The following is a 19,208-nucleotide window of genomic DNA, read 5'->3' as shown; positions in this document are numbered from 1 at the left end:
AAAGGAGAAAGAAAATGGCCGCCGCACACTCACAGTCCGGTCTGATATATTTGTGAGGGAGAACAGTACTCTAATTGGTAACCTAAGCAGGGAGCCTTCACTCCATATTGAGGGGACTTGTCACCGGAGGTTATCAAAAAAGGTAGAACTATTACTTTCAAAACACCAGTGTTTTGTTCCAGGCTCGTTTAAAAACACCTGGGCGACATTTCTCACTCAATACCAACTGCGGGGCGGCTGATTACCGTGGCCGCATTCAATGCGGTGCAAAACAAATGGAGTAAATGCAGTCTGCCTTCACAAAGACAGAAATAATTATTCCCTGTATTTCAGAACATTTATTAGCTGTGTAGATACATTGTCTCTCACTGTGGGTAGCCAAGCTTTCAGACGTTAGCGACTAATGAGCGAGGGCTCAGAGGCAATTTCACGAACAGTGTGGCCACATTACTTTGCTACATAATGACTCCTAACCTTTCGAATATGAGCCCCGATTGGTACCTAAGGCATTCATGGTGTTACACATTTAAAATAGGAAGCAACAGAACTGAGGACTTCATTAAATAGTGATATTATAGTGCTCAGCTTCGGTCTTGTAGGTAAGAATTACATCTAGAAATGCATTTTACTTTTTCTTCACCTCAATCATCTCTCGACGACTTTCCGGTGCAGATAGGGTCTCTTTTAGGGGAGAGCGAAAGAGGTGGGAGACGGAGGAGTTTTCCGGGGCTATTGACTCCACAGAGGACTGAAGCCTGCCGTGCAGGGAGCTCAGAAAATAAGACCACTCAGTTCAGCTTCCTTCTCCAGAGTAGAGACATTCTATTCACCAAAGACACCAAGGAAAGACACTACCTACCAAAGACACCTTTGAAGTAAAGACTATATTCACTAAAGACTCCAAGGAAAGACACTACCTACCAAAGACACCTTTGAAGTAAAGACTATATTCACTAAAGACTCCAAGGAAAGACACTACCTACCAAAGACACCTTTGAAGTAAAGACTATATTCACTAAAGACTCCAAGGAAAGACACTACCTACCAAAGACACCTTTGAAGTAAAGACTATATTCACTAAAGACTCCAGAGTCAAGACTCTAAAATCAGGGGTGTCAAACTATAGAGATCCTAATGAATTACTATTATTAGTATTCTAATTTCTAATTCTGTGCCAATCCAGTCCGGAAGGTGGTTTGAGTAGTACAACATTTTAAAAGAAAAATCACAAAGCAAAGACTCTATACACTGAAGACTCCAGGAGGTAAGAATACATTCAATAAAAGATCCCCATGAAACGCTATTGATTAAAGATCACCAGGCGAATGACATTCCTATTCGAGGCCACAGATCAGGGAGAGTTAATTCATTAGGGATTCTGGAGCAAGGAAACTCTGCACTTTAGACGACAGTGCAAATGTATTCTTTTCACTGAAGGCCTTGGGGGAAAGACTTCATTAGAGAGAGAAGACGCTTGCTTAAGAATGAAGTGAGTGCAGAGACCGGTCTTTACTAATGAACCTGTAGCAAAGACAATATTGTAAGAAGTGGAGTTGGGCTACGGCGATTTGAGTTATTACTGCTAATGATTATACTGTTCGTCTAACATTTAACTGATGAATATCCTGCTATATCCAATCGCCACAGAGTACTCCAATACACTTGACAGATAACTTCGTATCAAGTTCTTTAAGCGGTGTAACTCAAGTTGAAGAGTAATGCATCCAATGGTATGTTAAATGAGGTTTGCCTCTAATAAAGGGTTACTATCAGGGAGAAGGAAAAAAATGATGCATTGTTTTTGGCAAAGATATTCAATACAGAGGGGACAATCTTCTTGAACAACCAACCGCTACATTTCCATTCTATGGAGCGAAGACAATTCGGGGAGATTGAATACAGCCCATTGTGTAAAAACAAAAACAGATCAAATAAAAACATTAACAGTTATTCTAGTTTTCCATCAACCTTGTACACTTTAGTACTAAATTGATTTCATTTTTCCCTTTATGGTTGCTTGTCAAAAAGGTTAACAACAAGCAAGGACACTTAATTTTTCACCATCAGCACAGTGTCTTAACTAAGTATCTGACTCGTATCCAAGGATGAAGTCGAAAGTCAAGGTGGCAAACACTATAAGTCCAGTAAATGTGATCGGAATACGCTCTTCTGCTAGGTTAAATGTTTCTATTCAAATCACAAAATTCTACATCTTTTAACATCCAACCCGTTTTAAAAAGAAATGTGGGCAGCGATTCATTCTTGAAAAGTACAATTGCTATTAGAAATCAGAAAATTCAAAAGCATCAGAAAGTGGGAGAAGCTAGCCAGCCAGCCCATAGAGCCCCCACAGTGGAGGTGTCATAATATCCATTAAACCTAGCGTTCAAACAGGGAAATGGTTCCAAATCATTTTTAGATCATAGGGAATATAAAAAACACTTTACAATTAGGGCTGTGTTTCGTGAAGGCTTACCCTGGCATGACGTATTGATAACCATTTAAAATCTCTCTACGACAAGGTGACTTATCAATATACTTGGCTCTATTTACTCTGATTCGAAAAAGCTAATTGGCATCAAAGTAGGCATCATGCAAAACTACAAATCCCTGCAAGCTTATGCATGTTATCTCTAGCTGATACCTTTGTTAAATTTAAGGAGGTATTGTGTCAATTTAAAACTTGCATAAGACAGTTCACAGAATTGTCCATTTAAAGAAATGTAGCCAATTAGATAGTTAGAGATTCTTACTTTGGCCTCGATTCATCGGTCTCGTCCAGATCATCATGGTATTTGTAGTTCTTTATGATGGCCACATTAGCAGCTAATTAGCGTACACATTTTTTTTTTTTGGGGGGGGGGTGTACGTCAAGTGTTTCCAAAAACACCTATGGGAAAAATGAATGGTGGAAAAAACGATTGGAATATTGTCCCTGTTTGACCGCTAGGTTTTATGGGTATTATGATTCACACTGTGATACTCTAGAGAGCATTGCATTGTGGATTTTGTAGTCGACTTGAGCTGCAATAGATTTCCACAAACATAAACATTTTATTTAACACTGTAAAATGAAAGGATTTTTCCTGTAACTGATGCAGTTGGTATTTGTGCAAACTCCTTTTATGGAGATTGACAGCAAAGACATCAGGCTTGGACCCACCGAGGATCCACTTTGAACATCCATGTACAGTGCCTTCAGAAAGTATTCACACCAACTTCTTCCACATTTTGTTGTGTTACAGTCTGAATTTAAAATTTTGATTTTGTGTCACTGGTCCTCACACACAATATCAAAGTGGAATTATGTTTTTAGAAATGTTTACAAATTAATAAAACATTTAAAGCTAGAAAGGTCGGAGGAGGAAACACTGTACCTAGCGACCTGGTCAGCGTGCACTGCGCCCGGCTCGCCACAGGAGTCACTAGTCCGCGATGAGACAAGGATATGCCTACCGGCCAAACCCTCCCTAACCCGGATGATGCTAGGCCAATTTTGCGTCGCCCCATGGACCTCCCGGTCCCTCAGTCGAGCAGTGCATTTCAACCACAAAGACCAGGGAGGTTTTCCAATGCCTCGCAAAGGATGGGCACCTATTGGTAAATGGGTAAATATAAAAGTAGACATTGAATATGCCTTTGAGCATGGTAAAGTTATTACACTTTGGATGGTGTATCAATACACCCAGTCACTACAAAGATACATGGGTCCTTCCTAACTCAGTTGCCAGAGAAGAAAGAAACCACTCAGGGATTTCAACAGGAGGCCAATGGTGATTTTAAAACAGTTATAGGAGAAAATCAAGGATGGACCAACAAGATTGTAGTTACTCCACAATACTAACCTAATTGTTTCTCTGAATACAAAGTATTGTGTTGTTTGGGGAAAATCCAATACATTACAGAGTACCAGTCTCCATATTTTAAAGCATAGTGGTAGCTGCATCATGTTATGGGAATGCTTGTAATCGTTAAGGACTGGGGAGTTTTTCAGGATAAAAAAAACTGGTTCAGTATTGAATCTATTTTGAATTCAGGTTGTAACAACACAATGTGGAATAAGTCAAGGGTTATGAATACTTTCTGAAGGCACTGTACTTGAATGTGAACAAACAATGCTATGAAAGTATATGTAATGGAATGGCCCAGTTTTGGAAAACAATGCCACTTTATCAAACTGTCCTCCTTAGTCTAAAAAGCCTCTCTACCCAACTTGAGCATTACTGTTTAGCGAAAGGACAACTCTCCTTTGTTGTTGATAAAAAAGTAGAGAATCCTTCAGAATCCTCCCTCTGCGTGGAGACGATGAGAGGGGCGAGGAATCTAATTATTTTCCTCCCATGGCCCACTGCTCCTTTAAGGTTAATCACTGTCCGTCTGGCTAATTCTGCCTTGGCACACTGCAATAATTACACCACCACTCTCCTTATCTCATCTCCAGTCTCTCCTTTTCTCACAAATTCCTCTTTCACGCTGCCCTTGTCATTTCCCACAACTTCCCTGACCGTCAGGTCTTGCCTTCCCACACCCTTATTCCCCCCAAAAAGATTCTAAAATACAACAGCTCTCCTCTGTTCAAGGCTCTCTCCGTCTCTTATCTTACTTAGTTCAGTGTTCGCCTCCCCCACTAAATGACCCACCCGGCCCTTTCCGCAGTAAATCTAGTTCTCCTTTGACCAGCTCCTTCCCTTCATTTCACACTTCCTCCTTTCCACACCACTCCCCATTTCTCCCTCCTTTCTTCCCTCCCCAGTCTAATTCTCACAGCACAAGTTCAGCCTTTCTAGGGACACAAGGGGCTCCTCCAGCAGTAGTGTAGCATCACGCTCTCCCTCAACCAGTGGCAAGGGAGAAACCAGTGGCAACAAGAAAGGAGCATCAAAGAGAAACACCACAAGAATTTGAGACGAGAACAGTTTCCCAGTATTTGGATTTCGCCCCTGAAGCAAAAGAGTTCTGTGTTGAGATCCAGAGACAAGTTGATGGGGATGATGCTGATTTTAGTTACAGGTGGTGATGTGGGTGATGAGTGGTGCTGAACGCTGAGGAGAGACAAATCACTAAGAATGACTGGATGTCAGGGTATAGGGGGTCAGTGTTGTGATTGGACGATCTGAGATGGGGAGACAGAGTGCAGAGTAGGGTCCAGAAATACACACATACTGTAAATTGTCTGTAGTGTTGATTGGTGCAGGTGGCTGGCTTTGGCCACATAAAGAGTGCCGAGAGAACAATTAAAACCAATTGAATGTAAAGCCGCACGACCATGCAATCGGGTGAGTGAAATGGCCTATCGTTTCATAGGCCATCACTGTAAAGCTGGTCACACCGGCTCCATCATGGCCAATGACAGAGGTGCAATCCCAATTGTCACCCTACTGTTCCTACCATTGGAGAAAAGTAGTGCACTATATAGGGAATAGGGTGCCAATTGAGACGCTACCATGGTGAGAGTTGTACCTTGCGTGAGTAGCTGCAGGGTGCGGACCTCTTCTCTGACGCGGAGCTGCAGGACCTGCTGGAGGATGTACTGCCGTTGGCCCTCCTGCATGATGCCCATTCGCTCCAGCTTCCTGTCTGTCAATCTCATCAGAGCCCGCCCTGGCCGGAGAGAGGAAGAGAGAGAGAGTGCGAGAGAAAGGTTAAACTCAACTCCTCCTCATGAAATAAACAGACTCCCCCATCTCACTCACCCAAAGCATACGCCATAAAGGGGCACAAGGAAGACCAAGTACACAAAACATTTGCTCTTTCCATGACATAGCTTTCACCTGGATTCACCTGGTTAGTCTATGGTCCTTGTTAATTAACGTTACAGTTAAATCCACTTCAGTCAATGTAGATGAAGGGGAGGAAAATTGAGACATGGATTGTGTATGTGTGCCATTCAGAGGGTGAATGGACAAGAAAATATTTAAGTGCCTTTGAACGGGTTACTGTAGTAGGTGCCAGGCGAACTGGAACTGATGTGTCAAAAACTGCAACACTGCCGGGTTTTTCCACGCTCAAATCTCCCGTGTGTATCAAGAATGGTCCACCACCCAAATTAAATCCAGCCAACATTGACACCTTATAGAGTCCATGTCCCGTCAAACTGAGGCTGTTCTGAGGGCAAAAGGGGGTGCAACTCAATATTAGGACGGTGTTCCTAATGTTTTGTCCAGTCAGTGTATTTACAGAATGAATATTTAATGAAATTGATAAACATTGTTTGGAAAAGGATCTCAGTAGTACCTCAAAGTGAACTAAAGCATAACTGAACAAAAAGGACTCTCTCTCTCTCTCTCTGAATGCTGCCTTCAACTGCACTGTTACATACAATAAGCAGCACAAGAAATATCCCATTTTCCATTTCCATTAATGCATACATTGTCAAGGTGACTCTATTCTCAATCTATGAATAGATAATTCTCTATCCTCTAACCATTCAATACATGTTATTCAATTTATGCTTGGGTATGCTAGCAGGAAGCAGCCAACGATGACTCACTTATTCCTTGAAACTATCTTCATCTGGCTACATAATGCACTTTAGCATAATTATTCATCTTATTTCGCCCATAGGCACCTTCTTCTGGGAGACCTTGATTTTAAAATCCCTAATTTAATCTTCAATATCATTTCTTAAAAAGTAGGTGATTTTGGCCAGTGATAGAAATGCAGTGGAGAAAGTAGAGTCTAATTAATTACGCTCGTTGTGGAAGGCCTTTGTGGCAATGTGAGGGATTGGGGAGCTAGATAGAAAATAATTCCTGACCATTACTATGCATTAGCCCGACTCCTGTAAATCCCCCTCGCTAGTTTACCCTAATGACTCGGGGCTCTGATTTGCTCCTCCTGATTGGCTGGCAGCCTGCTAACTTTACCTGGTACATGGTCTCAAAGCAGGGCTATGGTGGCGTGACTGTCACATGCTCTCCCTCTTTCATCCCGAGCTCCCTCCTCCCATCCACCTCCAACAGGACTGTACTTACTGCAGTCATTACATACTCTAGATTTGATGTGATTTCATAACGACTTGTTACTTAACGCCTTTGTATATTAACTTTTTTTTTACCTGTGACGCGGCTCATTATTCAAGATTTATGTTTTTTTGTTGACACGGGGTGTTGTGTGAAAGCATCGTTGGCTATAATGTCTTGTGAGAAAGTAACTTTTGGTGATTTATTGCAGTTTTACACCTTATGCAACCATGCCTCAACACACAGTGAGCAGTTAACAAAGCTAAAGTGGTCCGTGTATTGGTATTTGTGGGTGACTATGGCCAAAGACTGGCAAAAATTGTTAAGTGTAAAAAATAAAAAAAAATATGTTGAAATGCCAGCTACGGTTTTAATGATGCCCATTACAGAGTAGCTAACTATAGACAGGAGAACCTATGAGGGCCAGTAAAATGGGACGTGAGAGAGAACTAGAACAACAAAGTGACTGTAAAGAAGGATCACCTGAGGAGTCTATAAATTATGAGCAATCAATCAATCACTTGGCACCTCATCCGAAATCCTACGCAAATCTGCTTGGCAACAGAGGCACCTCTTTAGCTTAACCTCATGGCTATCGGTTCTATGAACAAACACAACCATACAGGATGTATGAGAGATAAAGCTTTCCAGATCAATGACTAAACAGCTGCTATAATAACGCATCTTTAATTATCAATATCTCAGAGTTAAAAGGCGGCCGCTTAAGATGCCTCAAGATGAGAGCAATTTGGAGTCAAGCTGCTAGTTTCTTGGCGGCGGTGCCAACAGAGCTCCTTTCCTCTCCTTCCGGTAGCAGCCGGGCGAAACGCCTCTGTGGAGTTTCTCGCCGCTGCAGTTCTGAGTCATTGACTCCACAATCCCACAAAGCCACAGCAGGGAATTTATCAAACCACAATTAATACACAGAGCAGTGTAGCATGGCCGGGCAGAGAGAGCACAGAGGAGTAGAGGATGAGGGGAGAATGCCTGAAGAGAGAGAAGAGGAGGGGATGAGATGGAGAGAGAGAGAGAAAGTTAAGAGGGACTAGGAGTGGATTTGAAAAATAAATAAATAAATAAAATAAATAAATAAAAAGAGTACATAAAATGAGAAAAGAGGAGACTTGTTGAGGACTGAAGACACAACTTGGGGTTGAGTGGAGTGCTATGACAAGGCAGTGTCTCCAAAATGGTGGAAAATTGATACAGTGTTGGGGTTGGAGTAACTATTTCCTAATGGGTCACGTCATGGCAGGTAACTTGGTTGAATTTAGAGAGTGGTTCAAAAGAAATGTCAAAAGATTAGCTATACTATTTGTGGTAAAGGCAGATAGCTATACTATTTGTCACCAAGCAGTCCTCCCACACAGGCACACACACACACACACTAGGGATAGGCATTTGAAATGATTTTACTATTCAGTTGTTGTGATTTCCTTTTTGTCAAAACTTTTTTTTAATAAAAAATTGCTCGACTGTCTCAACCAATCAGAATGACGCAAATGCACATGGCTGAGGTAAACAGAGGACAGTGTGATTTCTCCGGGAATTTGTAAGCAACAGCAAAAGAGAAGTCTGATTTTTGCCATGATAGAAGTGATTGTTACAAAAAAGGTGTTTTGCATTGATCAGTTTCAGGTCTAGTGGAACCGCCTGTTATTGCCGTTTAAAGTAGGGAAAATAGCATACCGATATCAGAACAGCCTGGAGGGCCAAATGCGCAGCAGTAGCTCAACTCAACGTTTCATAAACTACATTCAAGTTTGCTTTGTTAAATTAAGAATTTCAAATGTCATGGTATATCCTTGTAGGTAAAAGTGTCACAAGGATCATTTCATTTTAGACAAAGCTTTTTCACTGAACACTCACTGAAGTAATCAAATACTAACGTCTGTTCGATATTCGATTAACCGTGCCCATCCCTAACACACACACACACACACACACACACACACACACACACACCTCTCTCGGACTCAACCCCAGCAAAGGTAAGAGGGCTTCTATTTCAATTTCCTTTCCTCTAGAGTCTCTAGACCATCTGTGATTGGAACACGGCCAGACAACAAAACAAAGCTTCCTTTTTACTTCATCTCCTGTATTCACTTATATTTGGCCAACTGACTGACAAAAATGACTTAAGGCACTTCTGCCTCTTCAGTTGCACTATATCGATTGGATTTAAAATTCCCCTCCCACTCTCCAGTTGGTCTCCCCTGTAGCTTGTTGGCTGGCGGTGTTAGGTCTGCCCTCTCACTGTCCACCCCTCTATACCATTAACGCAAACCTGCCTGGATGAGGCCTCCTTCTCACCCAAATATTAGATATTGTTGAAAAAGGCAACCCCATACAAAAAAAAAAAACAGGTACAGATGCTGTAAAAGACCGTATGTATTCAAGTCAACATATTCATAAATCTATGGATACAAACCTACAGTGCGCACACACACGGACCAAGCGTTAGATTAATGGGCAGGGGGAGTGCGGATCTCAGTGTGCGGCTGCAGGCAGATTAATCTACAGCTATGGCCTGGCACAGTCAACCACTGCTTTGATGAATGGGGGCTTAGAGTGCACATGTACACACACACCCCTGCGGGACCTGTCCCTTTTTACGTGTGAACCAAAAGCCATGCTAATTACTGCTCTGTGGGTAACAGGGGCACAAAAGCAGAAAATGAACCTCACTTTCTCTCCATCTCACAACTCTCTCCAAACGACTAGTCAGTGAACGTACATGGGATCTACAGAAAGAGCTGGGCTGGCTGTGAACTGCAGATAGTTCTCAGGTAAAACCTTCAGACACAGCTGTGTGTGTGTGTGTGTGTGTGGGGGGGGGGGGGGGGGGGGGTATAGACTACTGAATGTCTCTGGTTACCCTCCACATGTGCAATAAGTCACAACATGCAGCAAACACATCCTTATCAATAGACCATTCTATAACAGGGGTCTCAAATTGGTGGACTGCGAGCCAGATCCGGCCCACAAGCCCATTTAATGTGGCCCACAGTTGTCTAAATAAATGTGAGAGTTAACATTCACAACTTACTGTGTATATCATCCTTTACTAGTGCTTGGCTTACTGGCACACATTACAAATACATGGGTGACCATGATGTGACTCTCTCAGTAACCTAGGCACGATATTGTAAAGTGCTGCTCCCAAATGGCAATGAGATGGGCTATGCGCTGAGATGAGTTCCAATGGGTTCCAAATTAGATGCTAATGCTATTTCTGACTGGAGCAAATAGGGGCATCATTCTCAAGGGGATGCAGCCCTCATCCTTAATGAAGCAAAGCACAGTAGCAGAGGGATAATCAGCAGCACAATCACACTGCAACCTCAGCAGGATGCTAATTCAGAGTCACTGCCCATCTACAGTATCCGATTACTAATCATTGTTTATTAACTAGCACAGAGACGTGAGGAAGAATGTCATATATAGCATTTCCATTGTGAAAGGATCAACATGATCATACAATTAGGTGGCTCTCCAGATGCAATCTGATCACTTACTATACGTTTGTTCCTTTGTGTCGGCCTATCGCTCGCAATGCTTTTCTCACCATCATTGAGGATGGGTCTAGTAATGGAGCCAGAGGAGATGGCTGCCGTTTAATCAATTGTGCTATTGTGTGTTTTGTTCGAGTTATTTAACTTATTTTGTACATAATGTGTCTGCCACTGTCTCTTATGACCGAAAAGAGCTTCTGGATATCAGAAAAGCGATTAATCACCTCGTACTGGACAAAGATTTCTTCTTTAAAAGAGTCGGACGCAAAGGATTTACTTCAGACACCCGACAAGGCCAAAATCCCCGCCATTCGCATGAAGAACAGACATCGGGGAAGTAGGTTGGGGTGCCTTGTAAGGATCTGACAACGAGTGGGTAATCCGTCTCTACCATCAGTCCTATCAGCCAACGTGCAATCATTGGATAATAAAATGGATGACCTCCGACCAAGACTATCCTACCAACGGGACATTAAAAATATATTAAAGTTATGTTTCACAGAGTCGTGAACGACGACATGGATAACATGTAGCATGTAGCTGGCTAGGTTCAGTCCATCAGCAAGATCAAAGCTGCCTCCGGTAAGACAAAGGGTGGCGGTCTGTGTCTATTTGTAAATTACAGCTGGTGCACAAAATCTAATATTAAGGAAGTCTAGAGGTTTTGCTCACCTGAGGTAGAGTATCTCACGATAGGTTGTAGACTACACTATTTACCAAGCTGTCTATATACCACAGCAGACCGATGCTGGCACTTTTACCCCTTTTTCGCCCCAATTTTGTGGTATCCAATTGGTAGTTTCAGTCTTGTCTCGTCGCTGAAACTCCCGTACGGACTCGGAGAGGCCAAGGTCAAGAGCCGTGTGTCCTCCGAAACACAACCCAGACAGTTGTGCACCGGGGCCTCCCACTCTTTCTATTCTGGTTAGAGACAGTTTGCACTGTTCTTTGAAGGGAATAGTACACTGCGTTGTACGAGATCTTCAGTTTATTGGAAATTTCTCACATGGACTAGCTTTCATTTCTCAGAAAAATAGACCATTTTGGCCATTTTGAGCCTGTAATCGAACCCACAAATGCTGATGCTCCAGATACTCAACTCGCCTACAGGCCAGTTTTATTGCTTCTTTAAAATCAGCACAACCATTTTCAGCTGTGCTAACATAATCGCAAAAGGGTTTTCTAATGATCAATTATCCTTTTAAAATGATAAAACTTGGATTAGCTAACACAACATGCCATTGGAACACAGGAGTGATGGTTGCTGATAAATAGGCTTCTGTACGCCTATGTAGATATTTCCTTCCCTCTGCGGACAAACTCATCCTAAACCATCTCAATTGGGTTGAGGTTGGGTGATTGTGGAGGCCAGGTTATGGAATTTCCATTTCCGGGCAGCCGCACACAAGCCTAAGATCACCATGCACAATGCAAAGTGTCAGCTTGAGTAGTGTAAAGCTTTCCGTTATTGGACACCGGAACAGTAGAAACGCGTTCTCTGGAGTGATGAATCACGCTTCACCATCTGTCAGTCTGACGTACGAATCTGCGTTTGGTGCCAAAAGAACGCTTCCGGTTTTTCATAGTTCGGGTTAGGTCCCTTAGTTCTAGTGAAGGGAAATCTTAACGCTACAGCATACAATTACCTTCTAGACGATTCTGTGCTTCCAACTTTTAGTTCAGGAGAAGGCCCGTTCCTGTTTCAGCATGACAATGCCCCTGTGCACAACGCAAGGTCCATAGAGAAATGGTTTGTCGAGATCGGTGTGGAAGAACTTGACTGGCCTGCAGAGCACTGACCTCAACCCACATTTGCGATGAATTGGAACGCCGACTGCGAGCCAGGCTTAATAGTCCAACATTTTTTTACAAATTATTCAGGGCCCGACCTCACTATTGCTTGTGGCTGAATGGTAGAAAGTCCCCACAGCAATGTTCCAACAGTTAGTGGAAAGCCTTCCTAGAAGAGTGGAGGCTGTTATAGCACTTGGTGATACATCAAACAACATTTAGTACTACAATAAAATACTGCTATCCTTCTTACAGTATGCTCTTGCAGAGGTGAACCTTTAAATAGAACCAACACTGGTGCAGGCTACACCATTTCCCTACAGTTACGTTACACAACATTTTGCTGGATGCTTTCATTTTGACTGCAATCCAAAGACCGTCTAACACCAAGGGTCCGTCCAAAACGGCACTCTATTCCATATATAAATATATATATATAGAAATTGTGCAATACAGTGCCATTTGGGATACAGATCAACAGTCTCGTATCTACAGCTGCATCTCTTGGTCTGTCTGAAGTGGAGGCCATTGGATCACCATGTTCTAATTCAGTCAAGCCACTGCTCCATGACAGGGGTGTGTGATTCAATAGTCGTCAACCCTTTAATCTTCCCCTTTCTTCTTCTGATTACATGCCAGTGCACCTCTTTACTGATTACACATACGGTATCAGTCGAATGTGTACATAACTCATTTACCACACCACGCTCTTTGCTCGCCGCCACGACTTAGTCTTTGTAATTACACAAGATTAGGTACTAATATCTAATTATGCCTTAATATGCTTTAATGCAATTTTAACGACAGCTCCGTTAAAGTCAAATTCGGAGGCTATCTTGTGGTTGCATCAAAAGGGGGGAAAATCGAGGCAATCGAGGCTGGAGGCGGTCAGATGGGGAAAACACTGATTTTGACTGTTGCTCGACGACAATGGTAGGGGATGGCAACTGGCGGCTGCATATTGAAGTCATTCAAAGAAGTGGAAATATAGCACTGCTGCAAAGCCCATGGATGGAAAATGCATTGTACTGTCAGAGCTAGGGCATAAAATGGGGGATGTGTAAGAGTTATGGTTTGGATACGCTGCCGTGTATTGATTTGATACTTCCGAGAGGAGGAACAGTGGGCCAAGACCAATGAAATTGAGTCGTATTGACGTCCTACAAGAGGCTTAGGTTTTCTACTAGTAGTACTACTCTGTTACTATAGTTACCATTGCAGAGGAAGTCCTATCAAAACAGAGGGCCTTCACCTAATCAGACCAGAAACAAACACCACACAACATGATTTTCAATTTCCAACTCAATTTCCTAGCCCCAGCCAGAGTGTGACAATGCATCGACTCAACCAATCTTGGTTTACAAAACAAAAATTTAAAAATTAAGTGTTGATCCCATGTTTCATGAGCTGAAATAAATCCTAGAAATGTTTCATACTCACAAAAAAACACATTTTGTGCACACATTTCTTTACATCCCTGTTAGTTTGCACAGTTCTGTGAAGGGAGTCGTACACAGCGTTATACGAGATCTTCAGTTTCTTGCCAATTTCTCACATGGACTAGCTTTCATTTCTCAGAACAAGAATAGACTGACGAGTTTCAGAAGAAAGGTCTGTTTCTGGCCATTTTGAGTCTTTAATCGAACACAAAAATACTGACGCTCCAGATACTCAACTAGTCAAAAGAAGGTTTTCTTGCTGCTTTAAAAATCACCCAACAGTTTTCAGCTGTGCTAGCATAATTGCAAAAGGGTTTTCTAACTATCAATTAGCTTTTTAAATTATAAACTTGGATTGGCTAGCACAACGTGCCATTGGAACACAGGAGTGACGGTTGCTGATAATGGGCCTCTGTACGTCTGTAGATATTCCATTAAAAATCTGCCGTTTCCAGCTACAATAGTCATTTACAACATTAACAATGTCTACACTGTACATCAATTTGATGTTATTTTAAAACGGACAGAAAAACGAAATTTCTGACGTGAACGCAAACTTTTGAATGGTAGTGTGTGATATTCACTGCTCAAAAAAATAAAGGGAACACTTCAACACAAGTCAATCACACTTCTGTGAAATCAAACTGTCCACTTAGGAAGCAACACTGATTGACAATACACTTCACATGCTGTTGTGCAAATGGAATAGACAACAAGTGGAAATTATAGGCAATTAGCAAGACACCCCAATAAAAGGAGTGGTTCTGCAGGTGGTGACCACAGACCACTTCTCAGTTCCTGTGCTTCCCGGCTGATGTTTTGGTCACACTTGAATGCTGGCGGTGCTTTCACTCTAGTGGTAGCAAGAGACGGAGTCTACAATCCAGCTCATCCAGGAAGGCACAGCAATGCGAGCTGTGGCAAGGTTTGCTATGTCTGTCAGCGTAGTGTCCAGAGCATGGAGGAGCTACCAGGAGACAGGCCAGTACATCAGGAGACGTGGAGGAGGCCGTAGGAGGGCAACAACCCAGCAGCAGGACCGCTACCACCGCCTTTGTGCAAGGAGGAGCACTGCCAGAGCCCTGCAAAATGACCTCCAGCAGGCCACAAATGTGCATGTGTCTGCTCAAACGGTCAGAAACAGACGACTCCATGAGGGTGGTATGAGGGCCCGACGTCCACAGGTGGGGTTGTGCTTACAGCCCAACACCGTGCAGGACGTTTGGCATTTGCCAGAGAACACCAAGATTGGCAAATTCGCCACTGGCGCCCTGTGCTCTTCACAGATGAAAGCAGGTTCACACTGAGCACATGTGACAGACGTGACAGTCTGGAGACGCCGTGGAGAACGTTCTGCTGCCTGCAACATCCTCCAGCATGACCGGTTTGGCGGTGGGTCAGTCATGGTGTGGGGTGGCATTTCTTTGGGGGGCCGCACAGCCCTTCATGTGCTCGCCAGAGGTAGCCTGATTGCCATTAAGTACCGAGATGAGATCCTCAGACCCCTTGTGAGACCATATGCTGGTGCGGTTGGCCCTGGGTTCCTCCTAATGCAAGACAATGCTAGACCTCATGTGGCTGGAGTGTGTCAGCAGTTCCTGCAAGAGGAAGGCATTGATGCTATGGACTGGCCTGCCCGTTCCCCAGACCTGAATGCAATTGAGCACATCTGGGACATCATGTCTCGCTCCATCCACCAACGCGACATGGCACCACAGACTGTCCAGGAGTTGGCGGATGCTTTAGTCCAGGTCTGGGAGGAGATCCCTCTGGAGACCATCCACCACCTCATCAGGAGCATGCCCAGGCGTTGTAGGGAGGTCAAACACACTACTGAGCCTCATTTTGACTTGTTTTAAGGACATTACATCAAAGTTGGATCAGCCTGTAGTGTGGTTTTCTACTTTAATTTTGAGTGTGACTCCAAATCCAGACATCCATGGGTTGATAAATTTGATTTCCATTGATAATTTGTGTGATTTTATTGTCAGCACATTCAACTATGTAAAGAAAAAAGTATTTCATAAGAATATTTCATTCATTCAGATCTAGGATGTGTTATTTTAGTGTTCCCTTTATTTTTTTGAGCAGTATATATATGTATTATATAAATAACACACACCTATTCAACTTGTTTGTTTACACAGTTGTTCTCGAGCACAATACTACATTCATCATGATTTGAGTCCTCTTGTTGATTCTAATTGAGTGGAAAAAGATGCGCATGATATTTCCAAGAGATTGATTGGGCTGCAAATTGCATTGTGTGCCCGCTTGTTTTAATTGGATTCTGTTCATTAATGCTGGATGGGATGATGAGCGAAATTACTAGCGTGTTTTGTGCATATCGTTATCGCTAATTGATCCTGAGACAACAACACCTCACAACTGCAGGTAATTACACTAATTGTGAGACAACATCTGAGTCACTGTTTGTTCCATTATCGGCGGGCTAATGAGGAAATGCATAATTTACAGACAACGTGCTAAGATTATCTAATATCTTATATCGAAGGTTATCGTCAAAGAAGTTTGAAGTCAGCCAAACTCGTGGTAATGGTCTCATGAGGAAAATGAAACGGATGACAAAGGGCCCTTAATTCTTTACACAGAGCATCATTTGAGATTTTATTTGTTTACGTACAGTGCATTCGGAAAGTATTCAGACCCCTTCACTCTTCCACATTGTTACGTTACAGCCTTATTCTAAAATTGATCAAATAAAAATTCTCAACCTACACACAATGCCCCATAATGACAAGGCAAAAACTGGTTAAGGAATATTTGCCAATTTATAAAAACTGAAATATATACATAATTATTCAGACCGTTTGCTATGAGACTCGAAATTGAACTCAGGGGCATCCTGTTTCCATTGATCATCCTTGGAGAGGTTTCTACAACTTGATTGGAGGAGTCCACCTGTGGTAAATTCAATTGATTGGACATAATTTGGAAAGGCACACACCTGTCTATATAATATCCCACAGTTGACAGTGAAGGTCCGCGTAAAAACCAAGCCATGAGGTCAAAGGAACTGTCCGTAGAGCTCCGAGACAGGATTATGTCGAGGCACAGATCTGGGGAAGGGTACCAAAAAATGTCTGCAGCATTGAAGGTCCTCAAGAACACAGTGGCCTACAGCATTCTTAAATGGAAGAAGTTTGGAACCACCAAGACTCTTCCAAGAGCCTGGCCAAACTGAGCAATTGGGGGAGAAGAGCCTTGGTCAAGGAGGTGACCAACATCCCAATGGTTACTCAGAGCTCCAGAGTTCCTCTGTGGAGATGGAGAACCTTCCAGAAGGACAACCATCTCTGCAGCACCACCAATCAGGCCTTTATGGTAGTGTGGCCAGACGGAAGGCACTCCTCCAAGTAAAAAGGCACATGACACCCCGCTTTGGAGTTTGCCAAAAGGCACCTAAAGACTCTCAGACCATGAGAAACAAGATTCTCTGGTCTGATGAAACCAATATTGAACTCTTTGGCCTGAATGCCAAGCCTCACATTTGGAGGTAACCTGGCCCTATCCCTATGGTGAAGCATGGTGGTGGCAGCATCATGCTGTGGGGATGTTTTTCAGCGGCAGGAACTGAGAAACTAGTCAGGATCGAGGGAAAGATAAACAGAGCATAGTACTGAAAGATCCTTGATGAAAACATGCTCAGGACCTCAGACTGGGATGAAGGGTCACCTTCCAACAGGACAACAACCCTAAGCACACAGCCAAGACAACGCAGGAGTGGCTTCGGGACAAGTCTCTGAATGTCCTTGTGTGGCCCAGCCAGAGCCCGGACTTGAACCCGATCACTTATCTCTGGAGAGGCCTGAAAATAACTGTGCAGTGAAACTACCCACCCAACCTGACAGAGCTTGAGAGGATCTGCAGAGAAGAATGAGAGAAACTCCCCAAATACAGGTGTGCCAAGCTTGTAGTGTCATACCCAAGAAGACCCGAGGCTGTATTCGCTGCCAAAGGTACTTCAACAAAGTAGAGTAAAGGGTCCAAATACTTAGTTTATTTTTTATAAATTAGCAAACATTTCTAAAAAACGTTTTTTGCTTTGTCATTATGGGGTATATTGTGTAGATTGATGAGGGAAAAATTTTTTTTAAATCAATTTTAGAATACGGCTGTAAAGTACCAAAATGTGGGAGAAGTCAAGGGGTCTGAATACTTTGTATGCACTGTACATGTTACTGACATGGGATTATCACTGAATGTAGCTAGATCCTATTACCGTTAATAGAAAAAGTAGCCTCATCCACATCTTTATGGAATGCCGCTGCAGTGTGCTCTGGTTCAGAACAAAGCCCCAGCCATCTCCGTTTCCTTGTGGCGTAAGTGCATCATGGATGAAGTGCTCAATTTCGCCAGTCACGGCGAGTCGAGAGGGCGTCAGTACCTCACAAATAAACAAACATTGTCATGTAAATCAGTCGTGTGCCGAGAGGTTGAGTGCGTGGCAATTAGCCGTCTCGCCATTATGCGGCAGGTGGGTTGTTAGCGGGTGGGCGGGTGTGACCTTGCCGAGGGGCTCGTTGGAGGAGGGTATGATTGACATGACGGGAACTGCGACAGCAGATATTCGGGCTTTGGCTGGCGCACCTGTGATGTCATGCTGCTTGAAGGAGTCACTGTAGATCTGGTGCTGCTTGGGGCAGTGCTTCTTCAGCCACTTGCACACGTCCTGCTGGGTCCACAGGACCACTGGCTTGGACAGCTTTACATTCCCCGGCTGCATGGAGGGGAAAGACAACAGATGACTTAAGTCCAATATTGATGGCACATACAGTATGCATTAATACACTATACCAGTAACACACGAGACTACCTATACAGTGCATACACAAACAATACCAACCAATACTTATCTGCAAGGGCCATTTGTTTCATCCTCATGGATGATCAGCATGTCAGTAATAGACAGCAGTACACAAGAGTAGCTAGCCTATGAACTATGTATGCCTAGGGTTAGGAATTACAGTCCATGCCAATGATATAGCAATGTCTACGGATATGGTCATGAGCAGATAACGTATGTTACACAAGCAGCACTAAATGGAATCATGGTATAGTACTATTTAAAATCGGACCAAAGAGGACATACTGTAGTTAATTTGATCCGACAACAACATGCAGCCAGGTGGATAGTTATGTTGCCTAATCCCACAGGCATTCAGTCTGCGTCCCGCTGAACAACCCGCCACTGTAGCTAAAGTGCTGGCGTCGCTTCCTTTTGATTGAGGGGCTACTAAAATTACAGAGCCACCCCCTTCCTCCCATCTCCCTCCCACTCCAGTTAGCGGCGGCTCGCTGTGCGGCACAGCGATAAAACATGCCTCCATCTAGGCTAGCATAACAACACAGTACCCACAGCATTGCCCTGTCTGTCTATACCTGACTGACTAGAGAGAGACAGGGAAGCGAGACAGATATAGAGAGAGCACCACCGGGGAAGACCGTAATTCTCCACGTGCCAAGCATAGTTAGAGTAC

General features: G+C 43.3%; 1 protein-coding gene across 6 annotated transcripts in view; it reads right to left on the bottom strand.

Annotated features, from left to right (window-relative positions):
- LOC110488401 (sterile alpha motif domain-containing protein 12) overlaps positions 1-19,208 on the bottom strand; it is a 132,518-nt gene that overhangs the window by 79,328 nt on the left and 33,982 nt on the right. For 3 of the 6 annotated variants that reach the window (XM_090228182.1, XM_090228184.1, XM_036971039.2), the window contains 3 exons: positions 18,319-18,448; positions 5,461-5,601; positions 4,917-5,042 (listed from right to left, as the gene is read on the bottom strand). In XM_090228182.1, the coding sequence (XP_090084308.1) occupies positions 5,005-5,042; positions 5,461-5,601; positions 18,319-18,448 (309 nt within the window). In that variant the 3' untranslated portion in view covers positions 4,917-5,004. Of the gene's footprint in view, positions 1-4,916; positions 5,043-5,460; positions 5,602-18,318; positions 18,449-19,208 lie in introns of those variants that run through there. The other 3 variants (XM_090228183.1, XM_036971040.2, XM_090228185.1) reach the window with 1 other exon arrangement.

Source organism: Oncorhynchus mykiss, chromosome 30, assembly GCF_057628025.1.
Source record: "Oncorhynchus mykiss isolate SJ-2025 chromosome 30, ASM5762802v1, whole genome shotgun sequence".
In the NCBI taxonomy this organism is placed as follows: Eukaryota; Metazoa; Chordata; class Actinopteri; order Salmoniformes; family Salmonidae; genus Oncorhynchus; species Oncorhynchus mykiss.
The sequence above is the reverse complement of the archived record's forward strand: the minus strand, read 5'-3'. Positions and strand labels throughout refer to the sequence as shown.